This window comes from Mauremys reevesii, linkage group 1, assembly GCF_016161935.1.
Source record: "Mauremys reevesii isolate NIE-2019 linkage group 1, ASM1616193v1, whole genome shotgun sequence".
In the NCBI taxonomy this organism is placed as follows: domain Eukaryota; kingdom Metazoa; phylum Chordata; order Testudines; family Geoemydidae; genus Mauremys; species Mauremys reevesii.
Genome location: NC_052623.1, coordinates 332,707,399 through 332,728,505, shown reverse-complemented (window position 1 = coordinate 332,728,505; position 21,107 = coordinate 332,707,399). Strand labels below are relative to the sequence as shown.

Sequence of the window (21,107 nt, the reverse complement as noted above, 5' to 3'; positions counted from 1 at the left end):
AGATATTCCGCACCACCACCCAGGAGGAGAACTGCTTCCACTTTGCCAGGTAAGTGGCTCTTGTCGAGGGCTTTCTGCTCTCCAGGAGAACCTGTTGCACCTGACAAGAGCAGGCCAAGTCCTCTGGGTTCAGCCATGCAGCATCCAAGCCTTGAGGTGGAGTGACACAAGGTTCAGGTGCAGTTGCTGACCATGGTCCTGCAAACAGTAGATCCGGGTGGATGGGAAGTGTCTGTGGGGGCACTACGGCCAGGTCCATGAGCATGCCGAACCAATGCTGGTGTGGCCAAGCTGGGGCAATCATGATGACCCAGGCCTTGTTCCTCATATTCTTCAAGAGGACCATGTTGATTAGCGGAATAGGTGGGAAGGCATAAAGTAGGTTCCCTGACCAAGACAGGAGAAAGACATCGGAAAGTAAGCCTCTGCCAAGGCCTTGCAGGGAGCAGAACACATGACACTTCCTGTTCTGTCTGGTGGTGAACAGGTCCACTCAGGGAGTCCCCCCCTCAGGAACAGCGTCCTGACAACCTCCAAGTGAAGAGACCACTCGCAGTGAGAGAAGAAGGACCTGCTGAGGTGATCTGCCGGCGTGTTCCTCACACCGGGAGGGTGCGAGGCTTCCAGGTGGATCGCATGCTGGATGCAGAAGTCCCACAGACAGAGGGCCTCCTGGCACAGGACCGATGACCTGGCTCCTCCCTATCTGTTGACATAGAAAATGGAAGCCATGTTGTCCATCAGCACCTGCACCACCCGACCAGAGAGGTGGGGAAGAAACACTATGCAAGCCAGCAAAATGGCCCTCAGCTCCCTGATGTTTGTATGAAGCGCAAGCTCTTCCCTGGACCATAGGCCCTGCGTGCACAGTGTGCCCAGATGTGCCCCCTACCCGAGGTCAGACGCATCTGATATTAGTGAGACCATGAGCTGCAGGCTTGCAAACTGCACACCTTCCAGTACCATCGCCGGGTCAGACCACCATTGCAGGGCAGTAAGTATCCATGGCGGAATCGTAAGGATCTTGTTCAGGTGATGTCTGGCCAGGGAGTAAACCATGACTGAAGAGGGCAAAGCCTGAGCCCTGCATGTTGAATGACATATGTGCAGGCAGCCATGTGCCCTAGAAGTCTGAAGCAAACCCAGGCAGTAGTGAGTGGGTGGGCAGCGACACTTGCAATGAGCTCCGACATTGCCCTGAACCTGGCCTCCGGCAGAAAGGTTCTGGCTGGGTCAAGTCTAGGACTGCTCTGATAAATTCTAGCCTTTGAACTGGAACCAATGTTGATTTCTATTCGTTTAGCAACAGGCCCAGTGCTTCGCAGGTGGCTTGTAACATCTCGATGCTGTGCTGAACCTGTCCTTCCAATCAGTCCTTTATGAGCCAATCGTCGAGGTACGGGAAGATCTGAATACCTTGACATCTGAGATAGGCTGCTACTACTGACATGCACTTTGTGAACACCCTTGGCGCCAAGGCTAAGCTAAAGGGAAGCAATGCACTGACCCGACCAGGAAGCGCAGGAACCTTCTGTGGCCGGAGAAAATTGAAATGTGGAAGTATGCGGCGTACCAGTCTCCAGGATCCGGGGACAGAATGATGGAGGCCAGAGAGACCATCTGGAACTTCAACTTCTTGAGACATTTGTTGAGATTCTGCAGGTCTAGAATGGGGGGCAGGCCCCCTTTGGCCTTTGGGATAAAAAAAGTAGTGGAAGTAAAACCCTTTTCGCCTTTGGTGCTCAGGGACTTCCTCCACCGCTCCCACTCATAGGAGGCTTTGCACCTCCTGAATATGGCAGATGCTTATGAGAAGGGTGTCTGAAGAGGGATGAGGAAGGGGGGGTGGAAGGGGAGTATAGAAATGAAATGGAGGGTATAGCCCCTTGCCACTGTGCTGAGGACAGGGCTCTGAACAGGGCTGGCTCCCAAATCTATGGGGCTGTTGCAGCTTAAACTGCTTCCTCACCGGGCCTGGCATGTAGAGGCCCAGGGAGCACAAGGTGGCCCTCGAATCTTTCAGGCCATGTAATTTAGCATCTCTTTGTTCTGAAAACAGGGCTAGGCCATCAAATGGGAGATCCTGGATGGATTGTTGGACCATCATCGAGACCCCCGACGACTGGAGCCAAGACGCATGCCTCATCGAAATGGCCGAAGCTATGGTCCAGGCCACAGAGTCCACAGCAGCCGAGGCTTCCCGGAGGGCTGCTCTGGCCACCGCCATGCCCTTGTCGAGGATAGCTAGGAATTCTTTCCTGGGCTCCTCTGGCAGCGAGGCTGCAAACTTAGCCATCAACTGCCATATACTGAAGTCATAGCAGCCGAGCAGGGCTTGATGGTTGGCCACCCTCAGTTGGAGGCTTGAAATAGAATAAATTTTTCGACCAAATAGATCGATCTTCTTCACCTCCTTATTTTTCAGCATCAAATGACCCTGCCTATCATGCTCACTGGCCACTGATACCACTAGCGAGCTTGGGGCAGGGTGGGTATACAAATCCTCATATCCTTTAGCAGGAACAAAGTATTTTCCTTCTGTCCATTTGGTGATTAGGGGCAGGGAGGAGGGTGTCTGCCACAGGGCCTTAGTAATTTTTGCTACTCCCTCATGCACTTGCCGTGATGGCTCTTGGTGCCGTGGGTCCGGTGACATGCGGTGGCACTCAGCAGATCTTTGATGGTATCCCGGTGATCTACGCTTTACGCTTAGAGAGCGTTGCCACTCCACAGACCTGGAGCAGGAGCAAGAAGATCAACGTCTTGGAGACCACTGACACATTCATGGTGATCCGTACCAGCGCTCTGACAGCCAGTGACGGGGCTCCGGGGACCGACGTTTGGAACCTCCAGAATGGTGCCTTGAACTGGGAGACCGGCTTGGATGCTCCCAGTACCAAGGCTTTGGGGACCGGCGCGCCTCCGCAGGTCTGCGCCCAACCACCGGCATTCAATGCCATGATCCCGAAGAGCGCTGCCTGGAGTCAGGGGGACCGACGCTGGGAACTCTGGCAGGTAAGTGAACCCACATCTGGGGGTTAGTGGCGCTGCTCGGGCGAGTGCTGTTGGGGCACTCCCCGGAGCGGGGAGTGGTGCCACACTGATGGATACCATTGGAAGGGGCCCATGGCAGGCTTGCCCCTCGAACAGGGCAACTCCGAGGCTGGGGTGGGCGGCTCCAGAAGGGACAATATGTCCTTAGCGGCCTGAAAGGTATCTGGTGTAGAGTGTCAGGTGCTGAGTGTCTCTGCCACTAACCAGGGTGGCGGGCAGGTCTCGAGCCAAGCTCGACAGCTCATCTACCACTGGGTCCTGGCCACCAACCGGAGGCAACGAGCTGCCCCTTGCGGGTCTTTATTCTCCTCCGGCTCTCTCCTTCGCTTTACGGGTTCCAGGAGAACATCCCCTACCGGCCCCTTTCTCTGCTTCTAAGCCAGTACTGGAGATGAGCGTCAGCATTGGTTGGATGTCGGTGCTGGCGGCGCACTCCGCACCGAGGCCATGATGCTTGGTGCAGAGTCCAATCTCCTCAGCTCTGAGGCTGGTGCAAGGGCTGACTCCATAAGGAGCGCTTGGAAACGAATATCCCGCTCCTTCTTGGTACATGGCCTGAAGTTTTTACAAATGTGACACTTGTGCTCTTGTGGGCTTCCCCCAAGCATTTCAAACAGCTTCTATGGGGGTCGCTGACTGGCATGGACTTTTTGCAGCAGTCACAAGGTTTGAAGCCTGTGGACCAGGGCATGCCCCATCCCAAGGCTAAGTCCCATATGGGACTATCTAACTAACTATTTTCTACTAACACTAAGGGAACTATTACCTAAACTACTTAAAACAACTATATACAATCAAACCACCACTGTGGTGCAGTAGGAGAAGTAGCTTGCCGAAGCAAGAAGACATTCCAGCACCATCACTGGCGGTAAGAAGGAACTGAGGGCGGGGGGAAGCCAGTAGCACCCTTATACCGTGGCATACACGCACCACTCCAGAGGGTGCCAGAGCCGGTCCCCTAAGGATACCATTGAGGGGAAAACTTCTGGCACCTACAATAGAATGGACATGAGCAAGCACTCGAAGAAGAACAAGCAGAGTCAATGGCTGATGGGAGTAAGTAGCCTCTAGTAGGGAACTTTGAGTTTTCAGGGAAACAGCTCTAACCAGAGAAGGCCTGAAAGACCCCCAGCAGGAAGTCTAGGGGACTAAATGGGGATTTGAGAACTTTAATTTTGAATATTTTGTGATACTAATAAACCTAGCCCAAGGGTTCAAAGTTGCTAAATATGCAAAGAGTTTAAGTGGAGTTTAAGTCTTCTGAAGGAGAGATTGAGGAAGGGCGCAAGGGGGCATGAGGGAGGTGACCTACACGATGACACATGGTATGACTAAATTAGCCAGTATTTAACTAACATCCTACAAATATTAATTTTAGGCAACTTTTCATTCACATGCAAGTATGTAGTGATATAGTATTACAACTAGTCTGTCTTGAGTCCCTATCCACCACATTTCTTGCAACAAAATCGGTTCAATCCAAATTCTCCAGAATTAAGACTCCATCTCAACTGAGGTTTCTCACATCTTTTCAAAGAGAAAAAATGTACCTTCTCCTAATGCCTCAGAAATAGTCTGGCCTCCAAAAACTATCCTCAGACTAGCAGAAGTAAACTTGGTGCCTCATATGTCGGCAGTTCTTTTCTTTCCTGTAATCTGGGTTCACTGATATTTCAACTTCAAGAGACCTGACTGATTTTAAGAATTTTGCTCTGAGACCAACATTTTCACAGATTAATAACAAAACAGACTTGTTTTGAGTTAAAGGTGGTAAATCAGTGTTCTGAAGTTACGGTTTAGACTTTTACCAGCCATTTAGTGCTCAATCGTCATCAACAAGGCAGGAAATGCACCTAAACTGGGAAGAATAACAAACCTTCTGATAAATGCATTTTTTTAGTCAGTTGTAATTAGACTTGCCCCATCAAGCTGTGCTTGCTGGAGGATGAGCTGAGTCTTCTGAAGTAACTTTAAAATTGGACCCACACAGATAGAGAAAATTCTCTCTACCTGATGCAGTTTGGCTTTTAGACATTTTGAAACCACATGGCAATGGCTCCTCAGCTCTTGATGACTTCAGGGAACTGATATAGGAAAAATAACCTTTCTGTAGGAACATGCAACTCATGCGCTCAGCAACTGTTGTGCACAACTAGACAGACATCAACAAAAAATGCTTTAAAACACTATTTTTCTAAAATTATTCATTTTTTTTAGTTTTTTCAAATAATCAACTTATTTCAATAGAAGGATTTGCTGAGCCCTTGTAGATTATAAACTATCAGTTGTTTGAAGCACTGAGCCGGTAAATCTTTACCACAGTGAATGACATTTGAAACCCAGCAGTACTCCGTTCACTGAGGCTGCCTTTAGGGAGACATGCTACAAGACAACTGAGATCCATGGGACATAAGCCCCAACATTTGTTGCTTGGTATGAACTGTCAGCTGCTGTCTCTTGTCTATCCTTGCTGATGCACTGGGGATTTCTAGGATCCTATCCTGAGGCAGGAAGGCTTCGAGGGTTGATCTGTGTCTAGTGGGGCTTCTACGTACTCCATTTGTTGCCGGGTAAATTGGTACTCTGGGTCATTTATCATGACTCCAACATGCTTGTGATCACACAGACTGATTTTCTGAAACCCTTTGGGATGATGTCCTCAATCAGCCACTTTATTTATCTAGAGAAACACATGCACTACCGTGCTATGCAGGTAGGCTATTATTATCACCACTAAGCATGTCATGAAAATACATGGAGCAGATGACAGACCAAAGACCTGTGCAAGAAAAGACAGAATAACTGATAAATAACTTTTTACATTTTAATGATGTACCTGAATAATGCAGTAAGAAACTTTTGCCTAATTTGAGCCTTGGTTTCTGTCACTGATAACGAATGAAATACTGCAAATTGAATGAAATGTGAATCTGCATTTTGGTAGGTTCTGTAGTGCAATGCAGGAACTTACAGAATTGCATTATGTTGTGATATGTCCTATGGGATTTTTTAAAATTAATTTCCTGCTTTTAACGGGTAGTAATGAAAAAAGAATTTAGTTTACTACATGGGTGGAATTTTGAGTTCTCTGTCTGGCACTATACTAAATGCTAACTAATTTGGTCTTTTTCTGTAGGAAAAAGTCAGCCTTCTGATAAAACTTTTCAAGAGTTTAGGACTTTGTTTAACTTGAATTTCAAGTGAATAATAGCCCCTACCATGTTTGACAGTGAGTTGGGAAGAGGGGCTAGCTTGCATTCTGTCTTGCTACCACTGACCTCAAGGGTCAAAAAACCTGAGCAAGGAGGCACAGTCAGTCTCATATTAAAGAGCTAAGACCTTGAAGCAAGTATCTTCCACAGATGGTATTTTTACAGAACTCCATTTGCTTTCTTTCTCCATCATAAACTACCTCTGCAAATCCCCTCTTTAAAGGACTAACTAGTAGCATCATAATCTAGGAGGAGTGCTGAAGAGAGCTTAATCAAACTAAGACTGAAGCAGTGCATCTGATCTAGCTCTAGGATCAACAGCATAATATTTTGTGAAAGCATGACTTGAACTCCAATTGTTCTTCTGATATTTTTCAAGAATAGACACATTCCTGATGGTCATGTTCTTATAGAATGAACTTAATCCATCCGGTACTTGGACTTCTGCTTGATCATAACAAGTTATTATAAAACATATAATCCATTTAGAAAGCTTCTGATTCATTAGGGCTAGGTCCTTCAATTTCTCCCCATAAACTATAAATAATTGGGAGGATTTACAATTAGGTTTAGTGATTTTAAAAGATGCCCTTTTATCATCTGATCTGTGAAATTTCACCCTGTGTAATTTCTCTAGCAAGAATAAAGAGTTTATTGGCATCAGTTTACCTATTTATAAGAAAATCTGCTGCCACTGAAAGCAAAAATTTTATGTGTGGTTTTAAAATCATATTAACTTTGTTGAATACAGTATAAATAGAATTGGCCATAAGCATCTGCAACTCATTCTGTCTCCCAGCTGATGTCCTGGCCACAAAAAGAGCCATTAGCAAAAAGAGTAGGTAATCTCTCAGAGTTTTAAAAGGTAAAAGTTAAATTCAAGTGCCAAGGGTTTATGAGGTTCCAGACAGGTGAGAATAAGTTTCAGAGATCTAAAAATTTTTTTTTAAAAGAGCTCATAACAAAAGAGTGAGAAGGGATCCAACAACCTCAAATCCATAAATAACAATAGCTGCTATACGAATATATCCATGACAAAGATAACCCTGAATCTTTCAGAAACCACCGATATTCTAAGATATGGAGAACAGAACAAATCTCAGGTTTCTCCTAACAATGTAAAACTACAGTATAAGAAGAACAGGAGTACTTGTGGCACCTTAGAGACTAACAAATTTATTTCAGCATAAGCTTTCATGGGCAAATTTGTTAGTCTCTAAGGTGCCACAATTACTCCTGTTCTTTTTGTGGATACAGACTAACACGGCTGCTACTTTGAAACCTACAGTATAAGAAGTTTCTACTTCACCACATAGGATTCTCTTGTAGAAGGTCTGGATTTCAGAAGAAATGTTTTTACCCTTTCAGAAAAAATGAAAACATTTATTTTCTACTGACTTAGGCTTGGCTATACTTACAAGTTAGAGCGCACTAAAGCCGCCCAGTGCGCTCTAACTCACTCCCCCATCCACACTGACAAGGCACGTAGAGCGCTCTGACTCCGTGGCTAGAGCGCTCTTGGTACTCCACCTCAGCAAAAGGAATAACGTCTGATGCGTCTTGGCTGAGACGCCCCAACATCAGTGTGAATGAGGTGTTGCATTACTGTGCTCTGACTGACCTCTGGAAATGTCCCATAATCCCTTTAAGTCAAGTGGCCACTCTTGTAACTGTTTTGAACTTGGCTGTAGGAATGTGGATATGTCCTTTCAAAGCTCTGTTTCTGACAGCCGGCATGCTTATCTGCTCTGAGACAAAACAAACATTACTTAGAAATGTTGCTTGCTGTCAGTGTGAGAGAGAGAGAGGCGGGGGGGAGAGGGGTCTGAATTTACAAAACAGCAGGCTGACACACTCTCAGCACCCCAAAAACCCACTCTCTCTCCCCCCACATACACACAAAACACTTCCTGTCACACTCCACCCCACCCTCCGCATTTGAAAAGCATGTTGCAGCCATTTGAATACTGGGATAGCTGCCCATAATGCACTGCTCCCAATGCCACTGCTAGTGCCACAAATGTGGCCACGCCAGTGCGCTTGCAGCTGTCAGTGTGGACAGACTGCAACGTAGACAGACTGCAGTGCTTTCCCTACTGCACTCTCCGAATGCTGGTTTAACTCAAAGCACTCAACAGCTGCAAGTATAGCCAAGCACTCAGAAACCTCAAGATACTGAAAGGGAATCCGGCCCTCCTTTTGAGATGAGAGATCTGAAATTAATGGAAGAAAATTGATTTCTTGTACATGGCTAATGGATTTGAATACCGCACTGGCAAGAGTCACACTGGACCATTTAAAATAACCTGAGCTTTTTCTCAATTTATCTTTAACATCTGTAGGACTGGAGGAAATGAAAGGAAGGCAGATAGCAGCCTTCCTCTAATGGAAAAATAAAACATTCCTCTCTAACTCCCTGGAACAAAACTTCTTGGACAAGATATTCAGTAGTATCTAGTGGTTTTGGGTGCCCAAATGGTGAGACACTGGGTGCCCAAATTGAAGAGACCCTGATTTTCATAAGATGTTTGGCACCCACCCTCTGAAAGTCAGCACCTTTAAGATATCTTGAAAAAAACAGGCACCCAAACACTGAGGAACTCAAATTCACAAGTCACAATTGAAAATCTTGGCCCTTGCATTTGATGTTTTGCCAGTCTGAGGTTTGCCCCATTGAACAAAAACAGAGAAAGCTATGGAGGACTTCAGAGACAATTTGTGTTGATCCTGATACTTTTGACTAAAGCCATCTAATGAATTCTTCATACCTGCCAAATTAATCACTGAAGGAAGAATCCTGTTGTGATACACTATTCCCACAGGTGAATTGCCTCCAGCCTGCCTCTACTGGTTTCCTACACACTGGACTATTTAGAACCAAACTCCACAAGGCAGAGGAAGTGCAGAGACTCTCTACATAGCTGCTCAATCCATCCCACTGAGGGCTACAAGACACAGAGAGCCTTTAAGCAGGACCACCAGAGTGGGGTGAATTCCACCAACACATAAAAAGCATAAGCAATTTATTTAATTACCATCCGTCTTTTTAAATGACTAGTGATTCAGTCCATGCATTAATTCAATTTATAGTACTTCAATTACCATTTTTAAACTGAATTAGCAAATAAGCTTTACATTGTTAAACTCTAACTTGATATCTGGTGAGAGCTATTCCAAAATAAAGAAAACCCCAAAGCCTCTGAAATAAAGTGATATACATTTAATCAAATGTACTTATTTAAATTCAGTGTGAATCATAGAGTTTAACTTGATATGAAACCAATCAAGCCACCTAACATGAAAAGCTACAAGCACTGTGTAATCATGCTGTTTTTCTACCTGTTAGCAAAACTACATGCTAGATTTAAAGTACAAGTTTAGTCCACTCTACCAGCAAGATAAAATACAGTACATAGTACTCCAAGATGTTTAATGCCTAGTTAAACATTTTCTGTATTTTAGCTAAGAGCCTCAAAAACTATTCCACATTTGTTATGTGAATCACGATCCAGGTAGCAAAGGAAAACATGAAGGAAATATATGAATATTTATCTCCTAATCTCTCTTTCTAAATCATTGCAAATTAAAATGAAAACATACAAGATGTGAGTAAAGTTTTCAAAGGCAATTAAGTTACTTAGGAGCACAAAACCTTGGGCTCTGAAATCACTTATCACATAGGCACTTTTGAAATCACATAGATGCATGTTTTTCAATCACAGTCATGTCTTCCAATTATTTATAATAGACAGTATGGACGCTAAAAAAATTATATCGCAGACAAAAGTCGGGCGTGCGAGGAGAATAGTGCCTCATGGTACCGTTGGCTTGTGGCACAATCATTGACCAGTTGAAGCCTCCCCATAAATGTCACTTTTATTATTGTTTTTGACTGTTTGCAAGCTCATTAAATTTCATTCTACATTCCAACAGTTCACAATATTCGACAGTGAGACAAGAGGACTTGATACATTTGCCTGGAACTGTCAGACAAATCTCATTGTTGGAAGATGTCCTGAATAATGATTCATCCTTAAACTGAAAAAGCACGATTCCATTCAATTCAATACCACACAATACAAGACATAGTTTAAACTTTCATAAGACCACATAATAAAAGTGACAACCAGAAATTTATCTTATGTCATTATGTTAAGGGTCTAGCAATATTTCCATTACAAATAAAGTCTTTGATGGGCTCATAAATTTGCTCCAGCTAAAGGACCATTCTAAAACCAATAATTTTTCTGATAGCATGGATCTTCACCTTTTGTGCAGAAAGATATTACCGTATATTATTATTGCATTGCCTAAATGTACCTTTGCTTAAACTTATGAATAAGTACTGATAGCTTAAACTGGTTATCAGCACAAACATGGATTCTATAAATGCTCCACAACTCAACTGAAGTATGAAGAAGTAATGAATAAGCCTTGCAAGTATCATCACATTCTGATGACACCTAGGAAACAACAGCACTTTTTATACAGGATCAAACTTATCTGCTCCCACCTGAATCAACAGAAAAACATTCCAGATAAAAAAAATGGCCAGTGTCTATTAATAGAACAACCTATGCACATACACTGAAATCTTACAGACTACCCTATGGGTACTTAATGGTAATTATTATAGGCCTATTTCAAGCCACATCTGTATTCTAGGAAGTCAGGAAATCAGCACAGTACACACAAATGCGTAAAAGATAAAAACATCATAAAACAATAAGTGAACTGAAATACATCCAATAGTTCAAAATTTTAAAGGGACCTCCACCTACAGTTTCACAACTGGAAATGGGCACAAAAGGAACAATTGGATAGTTATGTGTCCATTACATCATTAGCACTCACACATTTGTGCCCACAAATGTTTGTTAATGTAAAATTCCAGGTGCAAAATCAGAGACCATTTTTAAAAACACAGATGCAATGTTTATGCAAAGTTGATGTTCTAGTAACCTCTGTAACTGCATCAAGATGTGAATAACCCCGGGTAGAGAGGGCCTTACCAAACCCTTTGCTTTTCTTTAGACTTGTGGTTGAATGAGACTGGTGGGGACTGATCATCTGGCACAAGGAGGCCTCTGAACCCTCTGCCACCTATGAAAGGGTGCTCTAGGCTGGCCCCCAACCAGCCCCAATGCATATAAGAGGTTTGGTGACAGGCCAAGGATGTGTTCTGAGATCCACAGCTGCAGTGTCTCTAAAACCCCAATGAAGAGGCTGTGAAGCTGATGGGCTGAATGAGCAAGAACTCTTTTGCCAATACAAGCTGCATCTCCACTAGAGGTACCTGCTGGCATAGCTATACTGCTAACCCCTTGCTAGTGTGGACAAGGCCTTAGACTTTTTTTCATTTCCTAAAGGAGAAAACGGAATTGTAGTCCCCCTACAACAACATTTTTCAGTTTCACTAGTCTTGTTAGTTTTTTCCCCCCCTCAAACTGTTTGACAGAAAAGGGGTAAGTAACAGGGAATATCTATTAAGCTATCAGAGGGGTAGCTGTGTTAGTCTGGATCTGTAAAAGCAGCAAAGAATCCTGTGGCACCTTATGGACTAACAGACGTATTGGAGCATGAGCTTTTGTGGGTGAATACCCACTTTGTCAGATGCACGTGACATGCATCCGACGAAGTGGGTATTCACCCACGAAAGCTCATGCTCCAATATGTCTGTTAGTCCATAAGGTGCCACAGGACTCTTTGCTGCTTCTATTAAGCTAGACACTTTCTGCCCTATATCTTCCTAAGCAGCAAAATCCTGACTGAATTCAGTTAAGGGTTCAAAAAAGCTCTTCTTTCCAAATACCCTGTTTTCTAAGAAGCTACATAACTGAATAGTCTGAAAGTCAATCACTTGCACCAGGGTGTTTTTTATTCTCAACATTTTCTTTTTAAAAATCACACTTTCCTTTTACATTTCTGCTCTCCTTAATAATCTTAGTGGCTGAGCCACAATCTTCCATTACAAACTCTTGGTCAGTCACGGTTCTTTCATCATTGTAGATTCTGTATGAATACTTCTTGCATTCCGGGCTGTGAACAAAATAATCCACTGCACATATTTACCTCTTCATTCCCTTGATTCAACATGTCACACACTTTTTGCTTTATAAATGACACTGTGAAATTCCATTTAAAGATGTTGTTGCTTTCTCGGTTCAGAGTTTAAGCTGAAGTAATTGTTATTTTTGCATTCCACATTGGCTTTTTAGCATTTTTTTCCCTCAATCTCTTCTATGAAATGATACTTACATAATAAGTAAAAGCAGTGATAATTCTAGATTGCATTTAAAAAATTAAAACAAAGAGGAATAACAGAAGCCATTTTATTGGCTCTCACCAATAGAGCATTTAATTATGCTCCCTGGAAGATCAATGAAGCCATAATTACCAAAGAATGAGAACTTTCTAAACTACATTAACCAGAGGCATATGCCACACCTTGTGACTACCAACTATTTGACTCAAGGTAAACTGAAAAAATACTCAAGACTGAGATGAAGAATAAGATGCTAATTATCACAAAAGTTTCTGACAATGGATGGGTGGATATGCAGGAAGGTGGCTTCTACATTGATGCTCAGTAATTACTTTCTGGTTTTTTGACCATACTTTGAGACAAGATCAGCTTTTTTGCAGTAAATTTAAAACATGGGAAGATATTTTCTGGAGATGTATAAAAATGGCCATAGTCTCCTCAAGCTTAAAGGAAGAAAATAATTTGTTACGACTGGTTCTGAATGCTGGCCAGTAGGTCAAAGACATTTAAGAACAAGGTGTTAATGCTGCATACCTGTTAAAAATGGGAAATTGAAAACAAATCGCTGTTACTAGCAGCAAGGGCTTAATAAGTGGCAACAATATTAAAGACCACATTTGTAGTTCGGGGCATTACCTAAGGGAAATACAGAGCTTTTCACCTGCCCATCAAGTTCAAATATAGCCCAAGTCTGTAGCCTATGTCAGATAAAACGATTGTCTCAGTTTTGTTCCTAATAGACAGGAATCCACTTAGTAAAACCACCACAGTGTATTTCTCAAACTGGCAATCTTATTGGCAGCCTCAGTAAGGAGATCAGTGACAGAATGACTTTGAGACATGATATACTCACTCCAAGAGCTGGTCTCTCTGGAGCAATATTGAAAATACACTGAGCCATACCTGTTCTGTGGGTAAATGAAGACTTCATTCAAGAATGGTAATCGTGAAATTCACTTTGAATTACATATTCTTGTTAATTTTAAATAATGTATTTGGTGTTGAGATACTACAGTGATTGGCACTCTATAAATACCTTAAATGATAGACAGATAGCTGAGGAATATCTGTACATCTGGATATTAAACTCACTAAAAATAGGACATTAAATTAAAGGAGGCATTAGGATGCACTAGCATCCAATGCTACGTCAACCGTATTGGCATAAAAATGTATTGGATTAAGGAAACCAATGGAACAGACTTACTATTCAAGGTACCCACGCTATCAATCCAACAAGATTTTGAGTTGCCAGGTACTCACCAACACCCCAGAGTGTATAACCTGTGCTCTTTCTTAGGTCTCAACTATGCAATGGTGTTAGATAAGTTGGTTGAAAACTGTGGCTCAGTCACTTATATCTGACATGGGCTACAGAAGGAAAGTTACATGTAGGGAGCATACCTCTGAAATATCCCTCATTTTGAGTAATGTTGCTTTTAGTTCCAATATTATATATGTTCCACAGAAACTTGGCATCTCCCTCACATTTACCATTTATACCAGAAATAAAGAACTACTGAACTGAGGTTACAGAAAGAATTTTATACTGAAGAATAGAATCCTGCAGCATTTTAGGTTTCCCACATGAATAATTTGTTTGTGCTCCGCATTCTGGGCCTTTCTTTGACACATATTGTGTCCCACATTTGGGCATTGGCTATGATAGCAAGTGAAGTCCTGAAGCAAGTGAAACAGTCACAAGGTTTTATTGCTTCACAGATTCTTAACTAACAGAGTTAAAAGACATGCACTAACATCAGAGCAACAGTGCAGAACAGTTTTATTGCACAGCCTTGCCATAGACAAGACAGACACATTTTGCCAATCCTTTAAGTGAGATGTATAAGAGAAATTAGATCCTGCAGAAGTTGATAGCATAATTCTCTCCACCTGCCAAGGAAATCAAGTGGGTGAGTTGATTTTTACAACTCTGCCTCTGCATATTATTCTATTTGTTTATTCATTGGTCAAAAGACAGCAGGCCAATTTGTACCTGACAGTTAAGTCTTGTGCGGGGGGGAAGGCAGCAAGCCAGAGCCTCCATAGCATTGACAACAAGATAGAAGGGGTAGCAGTGGGATTCTGATTTAAATTAATACCAGTGTCTGACAGGTTGATTGTGACTTGGGGCGAGGGGGGGGGGAATTGAAAGAGGTCCCTGGGTTCAAAAAGCATGAGAACCACATCTTCTCTAAGCAACTAAATTTTTATGCTCACAGTACAACACATTTTATCTATGTGCAATGGGTGGGTGTGTTAGTGTATTTTAATCCACCCACATGCACAGCTGAGCAGAAATAGCACCAAAGTAAAAGAACATACAGTACTTACATTACCACTCACACACTGTGAGCTAACTGAAATCATCACTCAAAATGAAGAAAGAATGAAAAAAAAAATCTATAAATACTCTAGGCAACAATCCTGCACTGGGAAGGGGATAGACAAGATAACCCAACAGGTCTTTTCAGTCTAATTTCTATAAAAATCTTTGGATCTTGGAATTTACTTTTCTGCATTATCTAACATGTATACTGACAATGGTATGAATTTAGACCAGGGTTTCCCAAATGTACAAAGCTTTTGTCCTTTTCAGGGACAAATGTTTCACGACCCTCTCTGACCAAGACCTCTAGTTCAAACCATGAACACAAGAAACATGTCTAACTGCAATCAGACCAAAATACATAATTATGTTACCAAAAAGGAACTTTAATTATAAAGGAATTGCAACATTTTAAATACATTCAAAATTCAGTGCAGTAGATAAGCCAACTTGTTGGTGAAAATTGTGCCCTGGGAGGTCGAACCGGGGAAATACACTTTTGCTTCCCTTTCAATCAACAGGTGATTGTGACACTTTCATTTTTTCACAACCAGCAAAGAGAAACCTGACTTTCAGATAGGGTGACCAGATGTCCCGATTTTATAGGGACATTCCCGATTTTGGGGTCTTTCTTATATAGACTCCTATTATCCCCCATCCTCTGTCCAGATTTTTCACATTTGCTGTCTGGTCACCCTACCGGCAGAGATTTAAGGACAAAGTCAGATGAGAACTTTCAAGGCGTCTGCTCCTAAAGCTGGGTTTTCCTCTTCCTTCAGAGAGAGCCAAAAGTTAAGTTCCTGGCTAGGGAATGTCATGGTAGGGACATGTTGCTGGAGAGCCTGTCACTGTGTCTTAGAAAAGTGCAGTTATTGCTGCCAACTCTATGGCATCTTATGAAGAGGTTGGTGAGTCACCTCTTTCCCCTCTGCGGGTCGGCAAGAAGTAATTCCATAGGTGGTTCTGGGGTACTGTAGTCTTGAGAATGCTTGGTGGAGATTTTCTTGTACCTCAGTGCTTGGCTGTAGACAATGGATCTTGTGTAGGTCCAGGCTGAGGTTGATGGATGATGAAGATGTCATCAATGTGCCACTGATGGAGATATATATTGTCATTAAATTTGAAAAAGTTGTGTGTGAGGATAAAGGCACAGAGCTCAGCAACCAGTTGTGCTGTGGCATCATCAGGATACTGTTCCCATCAGCTACATCCATGGTGGCTAGGATGGTGTTTTCTGGAAGGTCACCAATGCATTGTAGTTTCGAAATCAGTGGTGTCATTGGTAACATAGGGTCTGGACAGTCCTTCAGTGAGAGTTCCAATGCCAGAGATGATGGTTTGTGGATCTTGGGTAGTAGATATGAGCAGATGGCGCAGTTTCTTAGTGTATTCCTCAGTGGGATCTGAGGGAAGTAGCCTGTAAAATTTGGTATTGGAGAGTTGTCTGGCGGCCTCCTTTTGGTAGTCAGACCTGTTCATGATGACAACAGCACCTCCTTTATCAGCCTCTTTGATTATAATGTCAGGATGGTTTCTGAGGCTGTGGATGGCATTGCGTTCTGCACGACTTAGGTTGTGAGGCAAGCGATGTTGTTTTTCTGAACATTTCAGGTGGTTCTGAAATTCCCTGTGATACAGATTTATGAGTCCCTGATGGTTGCTAACCAGCTCCTCAGTTCCTTGAAGTCTAAAACAACAGGAAATGACTAAAAGTTTCCTCTCTGTACTCAGGAAATACAACTACCAGCTTTTCTGATTAACTTTCCTACTCTATTGTGCACAGAAAGGAAATTCCTATTTCCAGCTCTAGAGAGAAGAGTTCAGATCATTTTAGTACCCAATAATGTCAGCCAGGCTGACTAAGTGTGCCGCCCAACATGAATTATCAAAGGTATTAGCAAGTGAAGATGGATCATCACTCTGGAAATCTGTACTTCTGCTCTTAATTCAGAGTCAATTAATTAATCTGTACTTCTGCTCTTAATTCATGTGAGATATCTCACAAGGAATTGCTCGTGAAGGAAACCCATGTCAACAAAGAACAATGCAAAGAGTAAAGAATGTAGTGACATTCACTCCTTTAATTGCTTCACGAAGGACCCGATAGAGCACTGGTGCCCCCACCTTATTACACAGGAGGGCCACATAAATCTAAGCACAACATTGTGTGGGCCAAACAGATTCTACATATTTTAATAAGATTTAAAGTCACCTGAATTGATTTATATTTTAAATTCAGCTTGTTTCATATGCATTTAGATAAGTTGCTTTTATGTACAATATTGTCTGTTTACATACGTGTGTAAACTAAAATGATATAAACATGACAACAAAATGCTAATGAACTGGCCGTTAGTATACTGTGTTGAAGAAGGTCACAGGCCTTATGAAATGCTCTGGTGGGCGGTGTACAGCCCGCGGTCCTTAGGTTGGACACCACCATGACAGAGAGTAAGAGAAGCCAGCATGGCCTCTATAAAGAAAAAATCATGCCTCTCTAATCTAATAGCATGCCAATGTAATAGTTAATAAAGGCAAACCAGTTGACAATTTATTTAGTCTTTCAAAAAGTCTTTTGCAAAGTCCTTCACAAGAGGCTATGAAGGAAATTAAGTAGCCATCTGATGTCATGGATTAAAAATTGGCTATGAAACAGAAAACTAAGAGTAAGACTAAAAGGGTCAATTTTCAACATGGCAAAAGGGTAACACTGGGAGCTCAAAGGTTCCATACGAGATTCATGCTAGGTACTGTTTCATATATTTATTAATGATCTGGAAAAGAGTGATAGCAGACAAAATTTTTTAGGTTAATCAAAATTAGATACTGCTACTATTACTAATAAAAGAACAGTTAGGAACTTCAGAGAGACAGTGAATGGGCAACACAATGGCAGATGAAATGCAGTATTAACAAATGCATCAAAATCTGAATTAGCTACATGCATTGCTGGTTTCTAAACTAAATGTACAAACTCAAAGCATCAGTGAGAGACAGGGTGACCAGATGTCCCAGTTTTATAGAGAGAGTCCGGATATTCAGGGCCTTGTCTTATATGTGCCTATTAACCACCTCCCACCCACCCCCATCCCGATTTTTCACATTTGCTAGTGAGAGAGCAGCTTAATTAAAAAAAAACTCTGCTCAGTGAGCAGCAGTTGTGTTAAAAAAGCAAACAAAACATCAGAATGTATAGAGAATGGACAGAAAAACATTACACCTTCACCATGAATATGATATTCAGTTCTGGCCACCTACTTTCTTTCATATCTATAACAACATAAAATCAAGTCAAAATTGAAACAAAATGTTATGATCAATCCAAAACATTTTTCCCCCTGAATTTTCTTTTGAAGAATTTTGACATTTTGGGGGTTTGTTTCAATTTGGAATGAAACCATATTTCAAAATCTCAAAATCCTTTATAAAACAGAATTTCCACCCTCCACACAGCTCTAGTTCTAATGCACCTTTGCAAAAGAGCAAATTTTCAATAGAACCATCAGAAACACACTTCACACACACTAGAAGCTGTGCAGCACCTCATATAACTCATCAAGTTGAAATGCTAAGTAGTCACTTTTCTTGGGTGACTACTTAGCATCTGTTGCTTTCAGACATTCTCAGCCATAACTCTAGCATGAAGTGAATCAGTGTTATCTGACAGAGGCACTATTTGCCATTTGGTAGCTGCTTCAGGTCCTAGAAGTTTTGATAATATGAATATTGAGTAGGCAAAAATAAAATTTTTCTGTAGTTGTATAGTATACAATTTACAGTGTTGCATGGTTTGTAGAAATACTAGAAAATAGGCCCGACAGACATAAGTATTCTCTCACACTGCCAGTTTGACTAAATCAGATCTCTTGATTTTTCAAAGTTTCAAGTTTGTTCCCCCAAAACTCCTCAGATTGATTTTCTCATGATGAATGCTCAGTTGCAAAATATAGCAACAAAGTTGAAGGCTTCAGGCTCTCTCACCTAGCACTTCAGAACACAGTCTGGTTTCAAACCAATTGATGCAAAGTCATACACTAGCATACTTTTGCTTTTTTTTTTCCTTTCTGAGTTGTCTTTGGAACAACATGCTGCTTTACTAGGCACAAAATGATCCATTTTCTGAATAACTTAGCCAGAAATGAGCTCCAACGAAGACTGGGCAGCGTGAAATATTGTCAGGGGAGGCACAGTGCACATTTGCAGCTGACATGTCTGGTGTCCAGATCAGTGACGTGGGCATAGGTATTTTGTGTTGTACATAGAATCATAGAATATTAGGGTTGGAAGAGAACTCAGGAGGTCATCTAGTCCAATCCCCTGCTCAAAGCAGGACCAACATCAACTTATCAGTAAGTGATATTGTTAATATGGCTTGTGCTGTATTGTAACGGGTAAATCCAGGCACACATACAAAGGAAGAAGTTTGCTGTTTTATTTGCAGAGGCTATAGCAACTTACTTCTTGCACTCATATGCACTGACAGTCTAGCTGGAGTTATAAAATCAGAACATAGTGGCTTTAAAGGGAGGCCCCATTATAGGGCTTTATGTTATCAATTTGAAAAATCATTTAAGTGTATTAATTATTTTCAAAATGTTAGATTTTCTGCATGACCTGCCATGGACCTCTCCCCTACCATGCCTCTTCACTCTCCTTGAGGTTGCCCAGCCCACATTTTGGGAAACCCTGGTGTAAAGCATTCAGTAGAAATGGTCACTTGGCAACCAAAATATTTACCAATGCTTTTCAACTTTTTACAGCCCATTCAAGTACAGTACATGCCTGAAAGGTAAACAGAACCCCAACAGCAGAGCTATTTTATAGTAAATTGCTGTGTAACAGTATCAGCAGGCATCCACTACCGAGTTTCTAGCCCTGAATGAACATTATAGTGCAGTACTTGGATTTCAATGAAATCTGATCCTGCCTTCAAAACTACAGCTGTTTAAAAAAATACCTCACTAACACATGTAAGTAAGCAAAACAGCCACTTACATTGTGTATAAAAAGTTTTCCTATTGCAGGAAGGTTTTTTTCCCAATTTAAACTGATGTTTGCAACAAAAGTATGAAAACACTGAAATCAGAACTCATGGGAAAATTGTACATATATTTAAAAAAGCAAAATTCCAATCACTATTGCAATTCCAATCACTATACTTCCAAATGTTGGTTTCTTGCTGCTCTACTGTTCTGTTCAATTTCACACTAGGTAGAAGTGCATGGCAAATGGTCAGGAATGTGTGACATGACAGTAAACAAGCCCAAAACTGAGCACCATTTAAATGCACATTTGTGAAAAATATGCCCGAATTTTGATCCAAATAAGGGTCCCAAACTGAAAACTTTATTTGCATATACTAGGATTTTAATACAACAAATAAGAGGTATTATATAACAGACAGATCATCAAGTGTTAGTAACGATTACACTAAATTTTAATTATTTTAATTCCACTGCAAAACAACTAAAATCCTGACATCTCAGTTTATGGTCAACAGGGCAAGTTCTGCTTTGACTTACATACACACAAATCCCACAGCAATCAATGGGTCTGCGTGGGTGTAACCAAGAGCAGAATTTAACCCAAAATGCATTCAATACAATGGAAAGTGTATTCAATAGCTTTATGTACTAGGATTTCAGTGCTGTTATTTTAATAAATCTGTGACAAAAAGAAAACATTCTATCTTTAAAAACATCATTATTTAGAAATTGAAAAATGACTCACAAGCTGCTCCGACTTTACACCATATAGTTGTATGGTCTTTGCCACGTTTTTTGAAACAGCTAAACTGAGGTTTGGGTCCACAGCAGCCACATTTAGCTCGCTAGAAACAAAGATGATAGATATTAATTAAAATGAAATAGTCCAGATTGTAACAAATTAACTATTAATAACTAGTAACATGGCATGTCAACTTGGAGGAGAATAGTATATACAACCAAAATTCTATGAGGCACAATGGTTCAATTTACAGTTTAACAAGTCTATTCAGGAATTTTATGAGCTGAGTGTATCACTTCCTATTCTGATGCTAAGAAAGAACTCACAGTGAGTAAACTTGGTACTGCAGCGTGTATGCTAAAATGATACTATTCCCCTTGGGTTCAAAGTATTGACTTCAATGCATTACTTGGCAAGCAGAATTTGGTAGAGGCAAGCACAGAGCCATTCACCGATGAGGCTAGGGAGTAAACTATGCAGAGATTCCAAGGTGGGGTCTTTGTTTGTCACAACTAATAGG

At 41.6% G+C, this 21,107-nt stretch overlaps 1 protein-coding gene across 4 annotated transcripts in view; it reads right to left on the bottom strand.

Moving 5' to 3' along the window:
• Nucleotides 1-21,107, bottom strand: part of COG5 (component of oligomeric golgi complex 5) — a 324,671-nt gene that overhangs the window by 52,071 nt on the left and 251,493 nt on the right. For all 4 annotated transcript variants that reach the window (XM_039516771.1, XM_039516790.1, XM_039516780.1 and 1 more), the window contains one exon: nt 20,591-20,690. In XM_039516771.1, coding sequence (XP_039372705.1) covers nt 20,591-20,690 — 100 coding nt within the window. The remainder of the gene's footprint in view (nt 1-20,590; nt 20,691-21,107) is intronic.